Source organism: Sabethes cyaneus, chromosome 2, assembly GCF_943734655.1.
Source record: "Sabethes cyaneus chromosome 2, idSabCyanKW18_F2, whole genome shotgun sequence".
In the NCBI taxonomy this organism is placed as follows: domain Eukaryota; kingdom Metazoa; phylum Arthropoda; class Insecta; order Diptera; family Culicidae; genus Sabethes; species Sabethes cyaneus.
Window position 1 is genome coordinate 114,154,138 of NC_071354.1, and position 18,716 is coordinate 114,172,853.

The 18,716-nt window shown below is 37.3% G+C and overlaps 1 protein-coding gene across 1 annotated transcript in view; it reads left to right on the forward strand.

Moving 5' to 3' along the window:
* LOC128734832 (protein mini spindles) overlaps positions 1-15,141 on the forward strand; it is a 234,428-nt gene extending 219,287 nt beyond the window's left edge. Inside the window, exon 15 of the mRNA XM_053829197.1 lies at positions 5,075-15,141. Within this exon, the coding sequence (XP_053685172.1) occupies positions 5,075-5,365 (291 nt within the window). The 3' untranslated portion in view covers positions 5,366-15,141. The remainder of the gene's footprint in view (positions 1-5,074) is intronic.
* The last annotated feature ends 3,575 nt before the right edge of the window (positions 15,142-18,716 follow it).

Sequence of the window (18,716 nt, forward strand, 5' to 3'; positions counted from 1 at the left end):
CGTCCGAATGCGGGTCCTAGTGGGATGGGAAGAAATGTTAGTCCAATACTTGTTGCTACTAAAAACCAGGGAATCCTCTGCATTTTCACAAGTATTTCGGGAAAGGAATTGTTGTTAGTAGATGGGGGGAGCTAGATGGATAATGTAAGTATGTAAGTTCTAGTTATAGGCAACTAAGCTGGATTTTCGAAAAACCTCTTATACAGCCGGTAATTACGAAAACATATCATTTTTATTATAAATCTAATATAATGGTAATGCCACTCATAAACAACCATAATATGTCAATTCGTTTGTTGATAGAATTGCTAGTGTTTGAAATGTGGCACATTTCCAATATCGGTAGTGTGGATTTTTTGAAGCTGCGATCGATAATTTTGGTGTTGGTCAGATCGAATCGATGATTGTGATCTATGCAGTGGGCTATTAGAGCTGTTTTTTCTCTGAGAGAAATAATCTGGTGGTCGTTTACTGAGAGGCCGTCGTGCAACAGTTTTTCCAGCTGATTGACAATGGTTTGATGTCCAGAGAGTCTCGTTTTTAAGTGGTTAGTGGTCATACCAATATACACTGAATCACAACTCTGACACTTAGTGCTGTATATTACGTTGTGTTGTTGTAGCGGTGGGATGATTTCCTTTACTGGAGGGAGAAAGGCTCTTACATTGTTGGTAGTGGTGTATGCTAGCTTTACGTTGTCAAATTCTCTTTTGAGAATCTTGACAATCCGAGGCGACAGGTCGGCGATGTGTGGGATGGATCTGTAGATCGGTTCAGCTAGTAGATCTGTGAATGGGTTCCTCTCTGACGGTTGTATGGGCTTCGATGTCGTGTGCGATGTGGGGTTGCTCGAAGCTGGGTTGTTTGCTTGGTGATCGGTTAGTTAACTGGTTGCTGGTGGCTGTCCTACGGTGAGTGTATTGTTTTGATTTGTATATCGAGTGCAAAATCTGTTAATCAGTTTGGAAGGATAGTCGTTGCGTTGCAGGTGTGTTCGTATGATGGAGTATTTCTCGGCTTTGATATGTGCTGTGGACAATCTATCGACGCGTGTAATGATATTGAAAGCGGTGTTCATTTTTTGGTTGAGGGGGTGAAACGAGTGATAATTCATAAGTCTTCTTGAGGCAATGGGTTTTGCGTACCATTGGGTGCGTATAGTTTGGTTATTTTGGCGAATTAGTAGCATGTCTAGGTATGGTAATCTATGGTCGTTTTCTTCTTCACTGGTGAACTGCAGCATTGGAATGCCTTTAGTACTTCTGTTACTTTGTCGTGTTGAACTGCTAGAAATAAATCATCCACGTATTTTTTATTATTGCTATGGGTGGGTCAATCGTCCTGATTATGTTCTCGATTAGCGTATCCATGACTATTTCTGCTAGAATAGGGGAGAGCGGATTTCCCATTGCAGTACCCCTAACTTGTTGGTAGTGTTTATTGTCGAACTGAAAATAGCTGCATGCCATGCAAAAAGTGACCATCTCTAGGAAGAGATCCAAGCAGATGGTAGTGTTTGTTCTAATCTGTTGCCAGTTATCTATGATTTCCTTCGTGACCAGCTTGTACGGGATGTTGGTAAACAGAGAAACCACATCGAGAGACATCATTATGTATTGTTGTGGTAGTGTAACTGAGCTGATGAACTGGCAGAAAGCGAAGGAGTCTTTGACGTTATGTGGACTGTTTACGGACTATTGTAGTATACGGCTTATGAATTTTGAGAGGTTGTAAGATGGAGCGGTAATATTTGGTATGACTGGGTGAAGCGGCAGGTTTGGTTTATGTGCTTTGGGCTGGCCGTAGTTTCGAGGGCATGTAGCTGTGTTCGTTTTCAAACTATAATACGTTCGGTGGTCGATCAGCTGTAGGTATAGCAGGCGTTGTGCGAATCTGTTGTTCATGGTTTGGTATTTGCTTGTTGGATCTCTGGATATTTGTTCATAAGTATTTGTATCTGATAGCAGTTCAGTCATCTTGCTCCGGTAATCATCGACGTCCATTATCACAGTACGGTTTCCCTTGTCTGCTGGTATAACACGGATGCTTGGATTTTCGTTGGTTTCTTTGACTGCGGCAATGCAAAATGACGTTAGGCGGTTATTTTGGTTTTGTGTTTTCATTTTGTGGATATGATTCTGGTCGGTATTAACTATGTGGCATCTGGTTTGATTCTGTGTTGTTTTTCCGGGATTAAACACCCCAGCATCGAGCAACCCCACATCGCACACGACATCGAAGCCCATACAACCGTCGGAGAGGAACCCATCCACAGATTTACCAGCTGAACCGATCTACAGAACCTTCCCACAAATCGCCGACCTGTCGCCTCGAATTGCCAAGATTCTCAAAACAGAAGAAGGCTGGAATACACAGTTGAAACGTTGGAAAGATTACAAAATCTGTTCTACTATCTATGGACTGACAGCCAATTAAAACGAGAATATATAATTTTATATACAGTGGGATTTCGAATTTGGCATGGCTCGATTTTGGCATGGTTCGGTTTTGGCATGCCTCGATTTTGGCAACAAAAGTATCCGTTTTTGGCAACACAAAATATTTTACTTCCAAAAATATGCTTAAATATCAGTCAGTTTCCGCATACATACTTTAAATGGCAAAAATATATTGCCCTAAGTGTGCTCATGAAAAAAAGTTTGCGATTTCGAACAAAAATATTTTTATTGCCGTAGGACTACGTCTTACCGCAGATCGCCAAAAACTTACTTGCGCCGCACGGATAGCTCTTGGCGGATTTTGTAAACATAAAAAGGTTGCAATCGTTGATTAATAACATTTTGTCAATTTCTAACGCACTTACATTCAATTTTTTCATATCAAATTTCATATCGATTTTGGCAACATAGGCGATACGCATTTGTTGCCAAATTCGAAATCCAACTATAACTTTTGAACTAAAAGCGTAACACACACACACACACACACACACACACACACACACACACACACACACACACACACACACACACACACACACACACACACACACACACACACACACACACACACGCACACACACACACACACACACACACACACACACACACACATACACACACACATACACACACACATACACACACACATACACACACACACATGCACACACAGAGAAAATGCTCAGTTTTCGAAACTCGATTGGTTTATGACGTTCGGCCCGCAGGATCTTTTCTCCATTTCCGGTTTTCCGAGTGATTGCTACACGTTTATACTATTTTTTTAAATTATACAGATAAAAGTGAGCGTGAGTATGTTTGTATGTTTGTATGTTTGCTTGTTCCACCATAACTCCAGAATGCCTTGAGCGATCTCCACCAAACTTGGCACACATGTTCCTTGATATAAGAGAATCGGTACTGGTGGTTGACAAAGGAGGGGGAGGGAGCCCTTAGATTCCGAATTGCCTTGACCGTTCTTCATCAAACTTGGCACACATGTTCCTTGACATAAGGGGATCAGAACTGAAGGGGATGACAACAGGTAGACCGAAATGTTTGGACGTGTCTCCCATAAGTGACGGTACGACAAAAGAAGGAGCTGATGACCGAAGGTTGCTGACGAGAAGGGGGGAGTAACGCCCATATGAATGTAACAATTTATCCGTACAATAGAAAAAATCAGAATATGAAACACTAAACTGCAATGCTCGCAGCTGTAGATTTGACAAGTGTAATTATTACCAAATCAAAGTGACCTGTATAAAAAGTCTTCGATCATTAGTGCTAATTGTTGTTGACCGACTCTGTTTGAGTTACAGGGGTAATTATTCAAACAGCGGGGAGTTCATCTGAGAACACCATGTATTTCTCATGGTAAACTTTATGTGGCATGCTCCAGAGTGGACTCAGCCAATAATTTGTGCATACTTGCTCCTGGTGGTGACAATAAAAACATTGTTTACAAACAAGTTTTGTCTTGAAGTGAGATGAAAGGAGTGACAGGTTTGTTGTATCCATGGAAGACACACTGTTGCACCTTCCACCTTTTTTTTTATTAGGATAGCATGTAATAATAAGCTAATAAATAAATAAAAAGCTGTGTTTAGAAAAGTACAATAAAAAAACTATTCATTTCCTAGGGTGGGGTGGCCATTGTTAAAATCAGAAAGAGGAAATAGGAAAAATGGCCTTGGTTTTCTTTCTTTATAGGGTTTTACAGGGATTTCTGTAAAGAAAACAGATGTGCAGGTGGCCGGGTAGACAAAAGAGAAGGAGCTGACAAATGGGGAGGAACGTCCGCAAGAGGAACAAGCGTTGTATTTTTGTATTATAGCATTTCGGTTACAATAACTGATGTACAAGTGGCTGTGAGACAAAAGCTCCCCGAGTAAGATCGGGCTCACAGCTAGTATATTTATATTGTAGAAAGGCAAAACCGTTTTCTGCAATAACTCATAATTTTGGTGGTGTTAGGAAGTTTTAAAATGTATTTTTATGGTGTATTAGGTGTGACTAACAACGTACACTAGGTCATTTGAAAAGTATTTTTTCCATGTAACACCGTATTATTTTATAAGCGACCGATTAAATAAAGTACATGATTCAGAGATGGTTTTGACTTCAGGGACATGCTGCGCGCATCTTTTAAGAACACCGAAAGAACTCTCTCGAACTCTAGTTCGTCATCATTTGACCAGACAGCATCGGTGTTGAACGCTCGACATGCATATACACTTTATACCTAACTCCTAAAGTATTGTTTTCAATCATACCGAAGCATTTAGGAGGTAAAATTTATTGCGTCCATTCGCGCTCGCGGTTTACTTCGATCATCCATCAACCGTTTTAACTTTGAACTAAACGAGATATTGAACTAAACGAGATATTATAGGTACCAAATGTGTATTTGCAACAATTGCATGAGTTCAAAAACCATTTTACCCTCTAATATTATGAACAGGTATACATGAATTGCCGGTAGGTTTAGTGTTATCATAACTTGAATGAAAAGCTCAGCTTTATTGAAGTGAATTGAATTGAATATTGAATTCCGGCTCTCACCAAAGTTCGTTTAAATATTAACTATTTTACTTAATTTTTTTAACTCGTAGACAAAATCCAATCATCAACCTAATCAACCAAACTGTGCGGTCAGCAGTCAATATGAAGATAATAAAACTACTGATGAAAATCTAAACCACAACCAGATTCAACCAAAAGTCAATTTACTCCGGAAAGAAGCCATTGGAGGTTTGGGTTCTGGTTTGATTCCAAATACTGGAATAGGCAGCAGCGGAAGTGGTGGAAGCAATAGCGGCAGTTCCAGTATTGTGAGCAACATACCTTTGCAACGACGAGAATTGTTGGCACAGAAATTAGAGCAAATTAAGCGGCAAAAGTAAACTATTCACCATCAAACTAAATTGAGTTGAGTTTACTTGAGTTTAACGAGTACATACAAGATGAACCCACTTGGTTTTGTTTGAAAAAAATGATTAATGTTTTCATAGGTAAGGTTTGTTACTGATAAACTTGTTTTAGACAATATCTAATAACAGGTTGCTTTTATCGCTCTCATCTCAGCGGTATTTTAGGTGATACTGGAATGTACATTTCTTTTTGCACGTATACATCAATCGCTTTCTAAATTGTACGTTTAATGATTGCAAAACTTCCGTAGATTTAAAATTTCACATCGTTCACATTTCGGATCGTTAGTTTATTATATGCAAACAAATATGTCAACCAACAAAAAAAAAAAATATTTAAAAAAATTGGAAATTCCCATAAGCTTAGTAGAACATACAAAAATAAAACAATAATAGGGTAGAATGGGGCAAAGTGTGTTAGTGCAGCTCTCTATGTCCTATGTTATAGAGGAAAATTGAAATATTTTTCATTCTAATACCTATCTAATTAAAATATGACACAGTTACGTATGAAATGCGTCAAATTGAAAAACTAGTTACAATTTGAATTTTTTTATATAGATAAATTTCATGTTTTTGTCTTGATTTTAAATGAAGACTTATAAATTGCAGAATTGTGAAGAGGAAAGAACGGAAAATTAGATTGGAGAGCGTCATTGAGGCAACACTTATAGGTTCGTAGTTAGACATATTGTGTATCCTTTTACCCCAGCAAACTGGTGGAAAAGGAATCTATAATGTTTATATTAGGCATGCAACAATGTCTTTTGGTATTTATTGACCAAACTCGTGTTTTTAGTCTTTGACCTTGAAATGTGGTCAGACATTAATACTAATATTTTTTTTTTGAAACGATGGTTCTACAATTGATGGAGGGACGGTAAGGGAAAGTAATGGAAATTTTGGGAATGGAGAGAAAAGAGTGGAAAGGAAAGGAGGGGGGGGGTAATCGGTAGCTAAGCGTAGCTGTTGTCGTTGTAACTCCTACCTACCTACCTGATAGATTGTGGGTTCAAATCCGGTTATAATCTCTGATTATAACTTGGTTCGACCCATGCACCTTCCAGCATTGGACAAAAGGTAGGAGTCACAACGACAACTGGTTAAGCGTAGCTACCAATTACCCCCCCCCCCTCTTCCTTTCCACTCTTTCCCCTCCATTCTTAAAATTTCCATTTCTTTCCCTTACCGTCCCTCCATCAATTGTAGAACCATCGTTTCAAAAAAATATTAATGTTGATATTTATTTATTTATTTATTCATCTGACTAATTTCGCCTACGACTTGCTTCCTCAGTGTCTGTTTTCGAACTCTCATCTCATCTGACTAATGTCTACATGAAGTCTAATAGCTACAAAAAATTGGCGGATTTTATCTTCTGCACAAAGTTATGCGATTACTCATCGAAATAGAATAGCTCTTCCACTTTTAAAAGGTTCTAATACGACGAGTCAAGATCAAGTAGACGGCACCGTTCTAAGTATGTCAGCCATGGCGGATGCACCAATGTTTATCTACCTAAAGAATAACCTTTAATCCTTTATAAGGCAGCGGCAACTATATTGCCACCAACAAAATTTTTTTTATTTTGCTGCTATAATTATATTGATGTCATTATAGACGCGAAACACAGCACTACACATATTATTTGTGGTAACGTTACTGTATTATGCTTCAGCCTGGAAATACCGGAAAAATAATCGACCATTCCAAAAGCAACTATTATAAAATATACCAGCCCGAAGATTGTGTCAACTGGTTTTTCTAAGCGGACGCCGAAACTGTATATGAGGTTGATCTATTGCAGAGGAACAGAGCCTGTCCCGAAAATCCACACTGAGGATCGCGGGTAACATTCTAACGCTTGCGAACAACGTCACATACAATGCTTTGCAAGTAGTAAGTGCCTGTACAGTCTCGTCGTCCCATTAGTAAAATCAGTTAGATCTTCTCGGTCGGGAGTTGAGGGCAACGGCACAGTATGAGTCTAAAAAATAAAAAAATCAGAGGGGTTGTGTACAAGACACGACCGCATATATAGGTGACGCAGAACTACGTAAGTGTCTTTGTAGTGATAGTAGCATGTATTCATGCTTGTAATCATTCGATTCTTCATGTATATATGCTATATGCAACATATATACATGCTACATGCGTTGTATGTAACATTTATCAAAGTAGTAACATTGCATACGTTCAATTCTCAAAAGATTGTGCATTTGAAAACAATTTAACAAAATTAAGAACACAAACTATGGTTTTCTGCTACCTTACTGAAATTAAAGATTGTTTTTATTACCCATGGTTCCCCACGTTGAAGGAATTTTACCGATTCAATCCTATTTTATCAACAGCATATCTTTTCACTACACTTCTAATGGAACGGCAAGCATGCGTATTCATACAGAGTCGTATTATAACCGAACACTTAATCGTCTCGCAGTAAAGAATTTGCGATCTGTTGGGATAATGAACTTGTGTCATTTTTTCTGGCACACTTTCCTAACACAGACATCAAATTGGACTAGGTTTAATCGCGTTCGTAAGAAATTTGTTGGTACGAGGGGGCTTTGTTACTCTCTCTGGTGTACTTCCCAAGCAAGGACATCAAAATGGTCTAGGTTGAACCGCGGTGTTAACTTGTTGAAATGAGGAAACTGGCACTTGTTTTGGCTTACTTCCCAAGCACAGATATCAAATTGGTATAGGTTTAGATCATCGTAAAGAATCTTCCAACCAATCACGAAGCGAGAATTCTGGTAAAACATAGGTTCATTATTTTCAATTTTTTAATAGTTCAACATCAAGAACCCGTACTTTTCTTCATTTGGGTCAATTCTCCGATTTTCCGATCGATTGGTGTAAGAATATTGAAAATCGATCGGAAAACCGCTGAGCTATTAGCGCTCAAAACCTTTCATTTTTCGTTACGCTCGCATTTTTCGATTTTTTGGAATGACACCCTTTCTCAAAACTTGCCGTAAGACGTAGTCCTACGTCAAAAATAACTTTGTTCCGCCAGTGATGGTGGCATCTAAGTAAGTGTCGCACGCTTAATATAAAAATTAGATTAGTTAGAAAGTTAGAAAAGAGATTTTTTTACCTTTCGCTGGGGTTCAAACTGTAGTTCACATTCACACAATATCTGCGAATTACATGACTTTAGAGAAAAGTTGCGTTCGAATCCAGCTATAATTGGCACCCATTATAGCTTGGTTCAATCCGGGGATCTTCCAGTTTAAAAAAAAGGCGAACAACGGACTTATAAGTGTTCCTTCAGTGACCCTTCCCCTCATCTAATCTCATTTCGCCTCGCCCAGGAGATACTATCAACACATTAGCTTCATTGCTTTGTTACTATTTTTCTACAATTTGCTTGATCTCTTGGAAAGACTATCGTATAGATTATTTGCCGTAAATTTGGATGGAATTGATCACTTTATCGAGTACTTTTAAATATCTTTGGATAGAAACATATTCAAGAAGATGGTCCAATTTTAAAAGAAATACTGTAGTGCTACACACAACAGTGTACATGATACTTTTATATAAATTGTTTTATTTTAGGAACAGCTAAATTGTAATTTTCGGGTGAAATTGATCGCGAGACATCAAGATGATTATCATATAGAAATTAAGACGACTGATAGCAAAAACAACGTTTTTTGACAGCAGTGAACTAGCGTGCAGTATCATATCTGGCGAAATGTATATTTATCTAGCGGTTAACATATCCACGGTAAAGTGACCTATGTTTAGAGTGGCGATACTATCAAAACTGTCATTCCAGTTAACTGCTAGTCTCACCCCAATCGAGCAGACGACCTATAAAACGAGTGTGTAGAAAAGAGAAAGAAAATACGCATTGCATACATATAGGATGACATGTCGCCACGCTGTATATATACAAGTCACTCTACTCCACGGTAGAGATATGAGGCAGTCGGTTCTACATAGTGTAGTGGCTGTGTTTGCTGGATGCTAAATATGAACGATGAAAAGTTTTAAAACAAATTTTAGCAGGTACTATGTGTTTCTTTTTACATGGCTATATATATCTGTACATGTACAATTTACCATTTGTTAACATTTTTTGAAACTTTTGCCTTTAACCCGATCTTATGACGTATCTTTCGACGATAAGGTCGATTAGCGAAACTAGCGCTCATTCCTATGGGGGGCTAAAGCCCCCGACATTTTTTTTCAACCATTTTATTTGCTCGTTCAGGTCCATTTTCTAGGGAGAGCTTAGCCCCCCCCCTAGTTCCGCCAATGATAAGGTCTCAAACCAAGTCCCTAAAGACAGCCGCTTTTCCGCATGTGAAGCGACGTTTATTGCAATATAGCACCATGGCAACATGGCTTTTCACGTTGACTTTAGCTTCTTTTTCCTTATCGATCGCAACGTATTACTTGGCCAAGCAGGTAATTCTCCTTCCTACTAGCTGGTATCAGCGAACACTAATTCATCCAAATGCGAACTTTTGTATGTCAATAATACCCAACGGTAACCGGAGCCAAACGACAAAGGAAAACTGAATGGAATAGCTTTACAAACACAAACGGCTGTTTTTCGCACTTCGATTACACCGCGATGATTAGTCAACCGTTCGACGTTGACAACCGATCGACGCAGCCAATTCGCACAATCCGGTGATTAACGCACGAAAGATGAGCCGAAAGAGCGGGACCGCACAGGCAAATCCTGACTATCGCGTCTGTCCGGTAAGCAGAAGTTCCTCCTTTTCATTTTTCACGCCCAAACACGTTGCAAGTTTTTATTTCAATATGGCCAACCACGATTCATTTTTTGGCGTCCTTTCTTCGACGTTTTGCGTTATGCGCAGTGGTGTGCGTACCGGATGTCAAGGGGGTAGTTCTTTAACGATTTAAGTCGCTGCCGCCGCCGGCTTTTCGTTTTTTGCGGCAATGGCAATTTCTACGCTACACAACCTAATGTTATGTCACTGGGTTTAATCGACTTAAACGATTCGATTTTAGTTCTTCACCATTGTTGAAACTTTTGCCTTTAACCCGATTTGGCCACTTACCGTTCGACGATAGGGTTTCAAACATAGTGCCTAAAGACAGCCGCTTTTCTTCACACGAATAGCGTGAAGCGACGTTGATTGCAATATAGCATCCAGATGGCTTTTCACGTTGACTTTAGCTCCCTTTTCCTTTTCTTTGACTTTAGCTTTCTTCCTATTAGCTGGTGCCAACGAACACGCGGCTTGCAAGATCTTTGGCAACCGAAAAATAATACGTGTCAGAAGGCATTTTGTGAATGCGTTGCGGGATTGGGATAGGCAATTGCAATATTTCGTTGTATAAACTGGAATAATAGCATAAACTGATGGTTGTTTTTGACATCAGATAGCGCTGGAACAAGTCGGGCTGTTGATAAGATAAGATTTTGCGGAACCCTCCGCTCCTTATTTTCCCTTACGTAATTAGTGAACGGCCCCTTGCATGTTTTAATCGCAAAATGGTTCTAATTTATAAATAAGCATCTGTTATATATTTCTGATGAAAAATGTTATAAGAAATCAAGGCTGTCAGAACGATAATTTATTTCATGGAATTTTTCCAACAAGCGCATGATATTTTATGTTCAAAGCTAAAACATTAATTCGTTTCGGCAGCACTTAGTAGTTTGTGGAAGTTTTTAAACAAAAGCTGCGAAACTGCAGCTGTGAAATGTGCTTATCTTGCCCCGGGTCCTCTCTTTGAGAACTTGATATTTTTTGCATAGTTATTTGTATACTGCCAGAAAAAAAGTTTTTCAAAATCCATTAAAACTAGATGAAACATATTCCAGTGTTCAGTATTACCACGATTTTTTGGAAAAAAATCCTACGATATTATGCATATAGCACATTACCGTTAAAATATTGACATTTTCCAATCCAGCACAGTATGAGTTCAACCCTAGAGCGGGCGCGCTTGTGTACTGAGTGAACGCGTTTACGAAAAACGGACGGACACTGAAGATTGGAACTAATCCGCTAGATGGCGCATATGCTGAAATTTGATTCATTTGGCGATATCTCTTCGAGCCATGACGAGATATGAGGTTGATGTTTTCGACAAAGTTGTTCATCAGGTCAGGATACTTCCAATGATGAATACTGAAATTCGGAACTAAGTCGGTAGATGGTGGAGATAATGAGAAAAACAAATTTTGCGGAATTATGATGACATAGAACACTGCTATTTACTACAAAGTGGTTTGTGTAGTCAAAACACGTTAGATAACGCATTCTTATTGTCCTTTTCACCATTGATTGTGTTGTCAATTCCAGCCAATCAACAGTTAGATAGAAATTGGTTGCCTGATAGAAGCAATTGATACGTATTGCTGCAACTTTTATCAAAAGATGAGAAGAAGAGCGTAGAGAGACTGATCAAGATTCTTTTGACGAAGCAATTTCGTTCAGGTTTACCGAGCTTCTACATCGTCCAACCAGAAGATTACCAGAAATAGTTTCCTGGAAGACTATGCCGCGTTTCCATCACATTGTTCAAAAACATTTTAGAGAGTGTTTGAGTCCCTATTCTTTCCAGGGTCGCCAACAGGTCTCGAAAATCTGGCAAACACGAATAAAAGCAAAGCCTTGGGCTTAAGGTGTAATTAGTCGTTATCGACTTCAGGTTGGCAAGAAGAAAGCAGTGTATACATTTCTATAAACAAAAACCCGCTTTTGGATCCAAAAGTTGCTTCCGAAATTGGGTTCTCCGACGAAAAGTTAATGACTGCTAGTTTCCCGTTAAACAACTTTCTATGACTTGACTCTTCTTTATCGACAAACTTCACAACCGGTTGGTAGAGTACGGGACAGCTACGGGGCTAGTGCAACAATCCTACTGACCATATCTAGCAGCACCGCCTAGCCGAGATTCGAACATACGACGATTGGCTTGTTAAACTAGCATCGTACCTCGAAGCTAACACTGGCTAAATGTCTGGCAAAAATCTGGCGATCAATTTGACCGATGGAAAGGACTTTTTCGTGAGACGTCCTGCCAGTTTTGTTCAACGCAGATACAAAATGTTGTCTGCAATTAGGAGTGATGACCCTTTTGCAGGACGGAGAAACAGAAATCTAGCAAAAAATGAGATATTACCAAATATCTGGAAGATTTTGAGCTTTATTTGTCTGTCTAGCATGCCATAAAAAAATCATAAATAATAAAAAAAGGCTAAAATCCAGATTTATCAGGCTTAATGGCAACGTGATGACAAAAGCAAAACTAGGTATATGTTTTGCTAACGCGACTAACACGACTGCCGTGCACTCTCTTGATACTCATTTGTATACAGCTTGCTTTTTTCATTAGGATCGAATACTACTCCTTGCGTGTCTGTTATTTCCTGTATGTATAAGTTACCATACTAAGAATATTATAGGATCGTTATGAATCTAATGCATATTTTTATTCTCATGATCATAACAGGAAATAAAACGAACAAATGTTCGTTTCGCATTGTTTTATGATTAAGTCTGGGCGCCTTAAGTTAACTATTCTTGTGATAAAACATTCATTCTAATGCTGAAAGCATTACCTCAACATAGCGTTTATTTCTAATTCCCGTCGTAGTAAGTAGAGCCATTATAATTTTCATCATTTGTTGGATGGATTTAATGAATACTCCAAAATTTCTTGTGCTGATTTTAATAAAACACACTTACCTTCCGATCCGTTACCTTTGAAATCACTGAAAAGCGATTATTAAAGCATATTATTAAAATTACGCAACTGACGTTATTTCTTAAATTCGTTGTGCCGTTTTAAATCCGTCCATCAACATTTTTCATCGTCCGAACTAAAAATCACAACAATGTTTACGAAGCTAATGCGCATGTATTTGTGTACGACGGCATGACACATGTTATTCTGCAAAATTTCTGCAGGTCAGGCAAGTTTTCCAGGCTATCGGATAACGACAATGCCTTGCATGAGTTATTTTCATTTATGAATGAAAGAAATTAACACCATTAGTCGACATTTTCTTCTTCGTCGCTCGAAAAAACGTAGGAAACTTGGCTGGTAGGACTTCTTTAATGATAAAAAGCATTTAAATAGATCTCAACTCACTTTGATTTATCGCGTATGATAGACAACAAACTAAATTATTAGGGAATAACTAGTTTTGCATTGTGTGTCATAAAAATGCTGATATTTTTAATAATTTGTGTTGGATAGGACGGGAATAGGCAATTACGACGAAGCAGCAACATACCCTACCATAGCAAACTTCCCTAGTAACATACTTGTTATAAACCTGTATACCTGACTCTTACATACTAATTTGAGTCATTAATAAGTTGATGTAACTAAAATTATCGTAAGTGTGCTAGTTGGGTATGCACATAATGTTAAATAAGCATCATGTATTTGTAAGTGAGTGAATCCCGAAGTATATTGTCTCTAAAGTGTGTGCATTATTCAGTTTGTCAACATGAATCGCTATAAGAAATATGATTTTACTAACTACAACATCTAACGGGGCAGCCCTGAATTTAATCGATCATTTTCAAATTCGTCTTGTCTAGACACACAACTTTGTCAAAACCAGGAACCTTCTATCTTATCATGGTCATGTGATATCATCATCATCATCATCATAAAATTGGACCACGTACGCCACCTAGTGAAACAGTTTCGAACTTTATGGTGCATTACCAAATGCGTTTTGTTCGAATAAATAACTTTGTAGAACACAGTAACATTCTATCTTGTCTCGACCCTAAGATATTCCTAAAAAATCAATATGCTCGTTATAAGCACCATCCATCGTATAAGTTTCAAATTTTATTGTCCGTAGCCAGATGTAACTCGTCTAAATAAACAACTTTGCCAAAGACAGCAACCTCTATTTCTTAACAGTCCCGAAATATTGAAGATATTAGTACCGAGATTCTAGAATAATTTAATTTGTTCATCATTTGCGCCATCTAGCGAATCAGTTTATTCTTTATTCGTTTTCAGATGCGTCTTAATTAGATAAATAACTTTGTCGAAAACCGCAACCTTCTATCTCGTGCCAGTGCTGAGATATAGGTAGTATTATTCGCCGTGTACTCAGTACACGGCGCGACCGCTTAGGTAACTTTTTTTTAGCGCGACCGCTCTAAAGGCCCAAATACAATGCATACAGATTTTACTACGTTGCGAAAATTTGACAGTTTTTCCATGGGTATTCTGTCAAATTGCCGCAACGAGGTAAAATCCGTATGCATTGTGTCTGGGCCTTAAGGTCAAGTAACACGCTTTGCCTCACCTGACCCTGACCCTACAATAAACAATACTTTTACAATACCGAAAATTTTATCTATTTAATTATATTATATTACCGATATTGTTGAATATTAATCAAGTGACCGTTAAAGCTATCAACATTTACTTTTAGTTAATTTAACAAATTTTATCGACTGATTTTCAACTTTAACAATTGGAATCCCAGCAAACATCAACTCGTATATCAATGTACGAAACTTATCGTTATTGACTTTTAATAAATTCAGGATCGTGAATATAATAGCCTAATAAAGTGCACACAGGTTTATATTCTGTCGTATTTGACTATAGCAAGTGATTGACCTGCGATTTCCAGTACAGAATTGTATAGCATTAGAAAACTAATCGCCTTGAGTCGGATCTTATCGCATACAAAGACTTATGAAGTTGAATTATTATCGTATATTTTGTAGTACGTATATGGCCTCCAAATTAGTACGCATATGCTAGTTCAGGGTATATATAGGTACATATAACTCATTTGTTACTCTGATATGCATATGAAAATGTTTGCTGGGATAATACCATATCATTTCGAAAATAGTTACAATAATGAGGAAACGAGATTTGTTTCATTTATCAATTTTTGATTTCTCGTTTTTGGAGATTCTATTAAGTTGGACTATGTCATCATCAGTATATCAAAAAATTTGACTTAGCCGTTGTAAGCAAATTAGGCTTCAATAATTTAATAATATACATGATAATAAACACGTGACAACTAATTACTTACATTTTAATTGTTAAAAAAAAATCGAATTATGCTATGAACATTTTTGTAATAATTCTTTTTAGCTTTTGTTTATTTTTTTTATAAGATTGCTGTATCTCATATTTTTCAAATAAAACAGTGAAATTTTTTTGTAGTGTTGTAATCCATTATTAATCACAAACAGAAACAAAAAAAGCGTTAGTTTGATATTTTGGTGAATCCCTGATGAATAACTCCAGATATCTGTAATTATCATGTCTGATGTTCAACAAAAGTTTGGAAATAAAAAGTATCCGTTATAAAAGCAAAAAATAGTTTTGTATTTCTTCCTCTTAACATAACGCAATTACAGTTTGATAATCTAAACAAACATTTAGCATCGAAAGACCATGTTTTTTTTAATCCGAAGGTTTTTAATAAATACTGCTGGCCCAATAAACTTCATTGTGGTCAACGGAGAACAACATATATCTTCATATAAGCATGATTTTATTCTTAACCCATTAAGCCCCACACTTTTCCCAGCAGGGTTAGAAAGTTGAAACTTTCAGGAAAATTCTCTTCTTTTAGGTCAACTAAAAAGCCGCTGACATGTATTTTTAATTTTCACCCTGTGTTCCGCAACGCTACGTTGCGAAAACGCAACGCTGGGCGTTAAGGACAAGGTCGTCAGAGTCCATTTATGGCAGTAAGTATGGCAACTAATATCAACCTTCCCTTCCCTTCTTCCGTGTATCAACATGCTTCCATAGACTCGGGAAACCATCACAAAAAAATAAAATTAGTTCAACTAACTTGCTAGCCGCAATTAGATGTTGCAACTCGAAGCACTAAACATTGCATTCTATAGGTTCTATTACTTTTTGGGGCATAACTTACACTAAATACTGAGATTTCTGCCCAATTAAAATTCATCACTATATTTTCACTTTTTCGCCGTCGATTTTTCTTTAATTTTTTTCGGCCGTTCCATTCATCACATCACTCCCGAAACTTAACTTGAAACACAGAAAACTTGAATTTACCACCCGAACAGTTATCTGGTAAGATATTATAATGATTTTGCCCAAACTGTTCACTTGAATTGACATGAAAAACTTTACTTCGTTTCGATTGCAATTCCGAATCCGCGACCGTTGTTGATACGTTACCAAGGAAACGGGAGTGATGCCATATTTACGTTGAGTATGAAATTGGCCAATAATTTTCGCTATTTAATTAGCGGTCGTAAAGTGTCGAAAATATACTTATAAAATTCTCTGATGATAAAATTCACCGAAAATATACTTATAAAATTCTCTGATGATAAAATTCACCGTAAACAACATTTTATGTGATAGAATTACTGTCGGAACTAGTTCAACAGCAAAAATGGATACGCGATTCTACGTTTCATAATTGTTCATAACAGATTATTACCTACTACTAGCAACTCAGTATATACAAAACGATAGTGGAAACAAGTACTGAAATCAGTAAAAAAAAAGCAGCTGGCCTCTGACGACCTTCACCTTAAGGGTATACCGGTTTTGCATATCTTCATTATTATGCATATAAATACTTCATACTTTTTTACCGTTAAATCAAACTTGGGATTTTTATAATGTTTCCGGGATATTTTGAACAAGCGAAAGATAAAATTTACATTCATTTGTTTACTAAAAAGCAACGACTTCAAATGAAACATCTGCAGCGAACGAATGAAAACAAACGTTCCCGTTGCAAATTTTGAATATCGTTTCTTCCTAGCTTTGCGTTTTCGCAACGCAAAGCTTACAACCTTTCTTAAAATTACAAAAGTAATCAAAATTATGAAACAAAGTGTTTTTTGGCAAGCAACCGATTCTTACTAACACTGATTAATAGGTCAGGCGTAAATAGAAGTAAAATCGAGTTATATGAACATGGAAACGGAGCTCATAACTCGCTTCAACCTGATTTTCTCCAACTGACCCTTCTAGAAATGTAAGATACAACTCCAGCACTAAAATTATAGTTAAATTATAACTGGCTTTCCTTACACCAAAATTGAACTTTTAATTTTGGTAAAACGATACGAATTTGCGTTGCAAGTTGGATGCACCTTTCTATAAATGATGTTTTGGTCTCACGCGTTCGTAAAAATACATGTTTTTCTGGCAGTAGGTACCGTGGAAGCACCAAATTTGACGCGGTTAAGAAATTTTCAATTTTAAACATTAATTACAAAATGACGGTTTGGCCAATAAAGTCAAGGTTTTGCACAGTAATAGTTAGACTAGCAAAGAATATGTAAAAAATAAACAAACAGTAAATATGCATTGAATTCTTTATATTTTGTCAAGTTTTTGTGAGACGCTCGGGGTTCCTAAATTGACGCATGAATTTTGCAACGTGCCTTATTTGACGCGAAATGTTCCTTATTTGACGCACTTGAAAAATTAGTATAATTTAACAAAAACGACGATGTATTTTGTATTTTAGATAACTGCGCATTATTTTAAATAGTTGCACAAGGTTTTCGTTATTTGTGTGGATATATTTCACCCCAGTTTTTGCGAAAACGTTGGGAGAATTGGGACAGCCCACAGCCGATATGTTTATATTGCAAACACAACCAGGCTATTCAAAAATCTGACATAATTTGTGTTTAACAATGAAAATTCTGGAAATGACTTTCCTAAAACAGTTGTACATTGTTTTGAATGACAGCTAGGAAAGTATCAAGATTCAGGGTGTCGCAGGAAAAACTAAATTAGCCACTTACCGGAAACTGCAGTAACTGCGGGATTGGATCGGTCAGACAAACGAAAAAAGTGTCCTAATTTAACCTAAACCAATATTTTTGATTGCCCTACCCGTTTGGGGAACTTGATTTTACTAATAAGCAAAACAAGTCATTTACAGTTTATAGGACCTCCTCTACAACGCTAAAACCATATGTTTGCCCTGGGAAAGTGTTTTCTGCAGCTTTTTCCGACGAACTGTGGCCTCTGTAACACCTAATGAGACGGTAAACTGTTGAACCAATATCTTTCTTGGTGACTTACGAGATATTTAGAGTCGGAAAAGATGACATACTTTTTATATCTTACTCTGTAAATAATAAGGAACACTAAGAGCCTAATTTGACGCAAAACATTTTTGTCCAGAAATAAGCTAAAAAGCTTTTACAGTTCGAATAACGTGTACAATATATTAATAATACTTAAGTTTTAACAGTTTTCGAAGATATTAGACCAAAAAATCACTTTTACGCGTAAAAAAATATAAAACATAGTTGAGTGTTTCTTTAGCGTTTGTGCTAAGGTAGGAAAAAAATGGCGCATT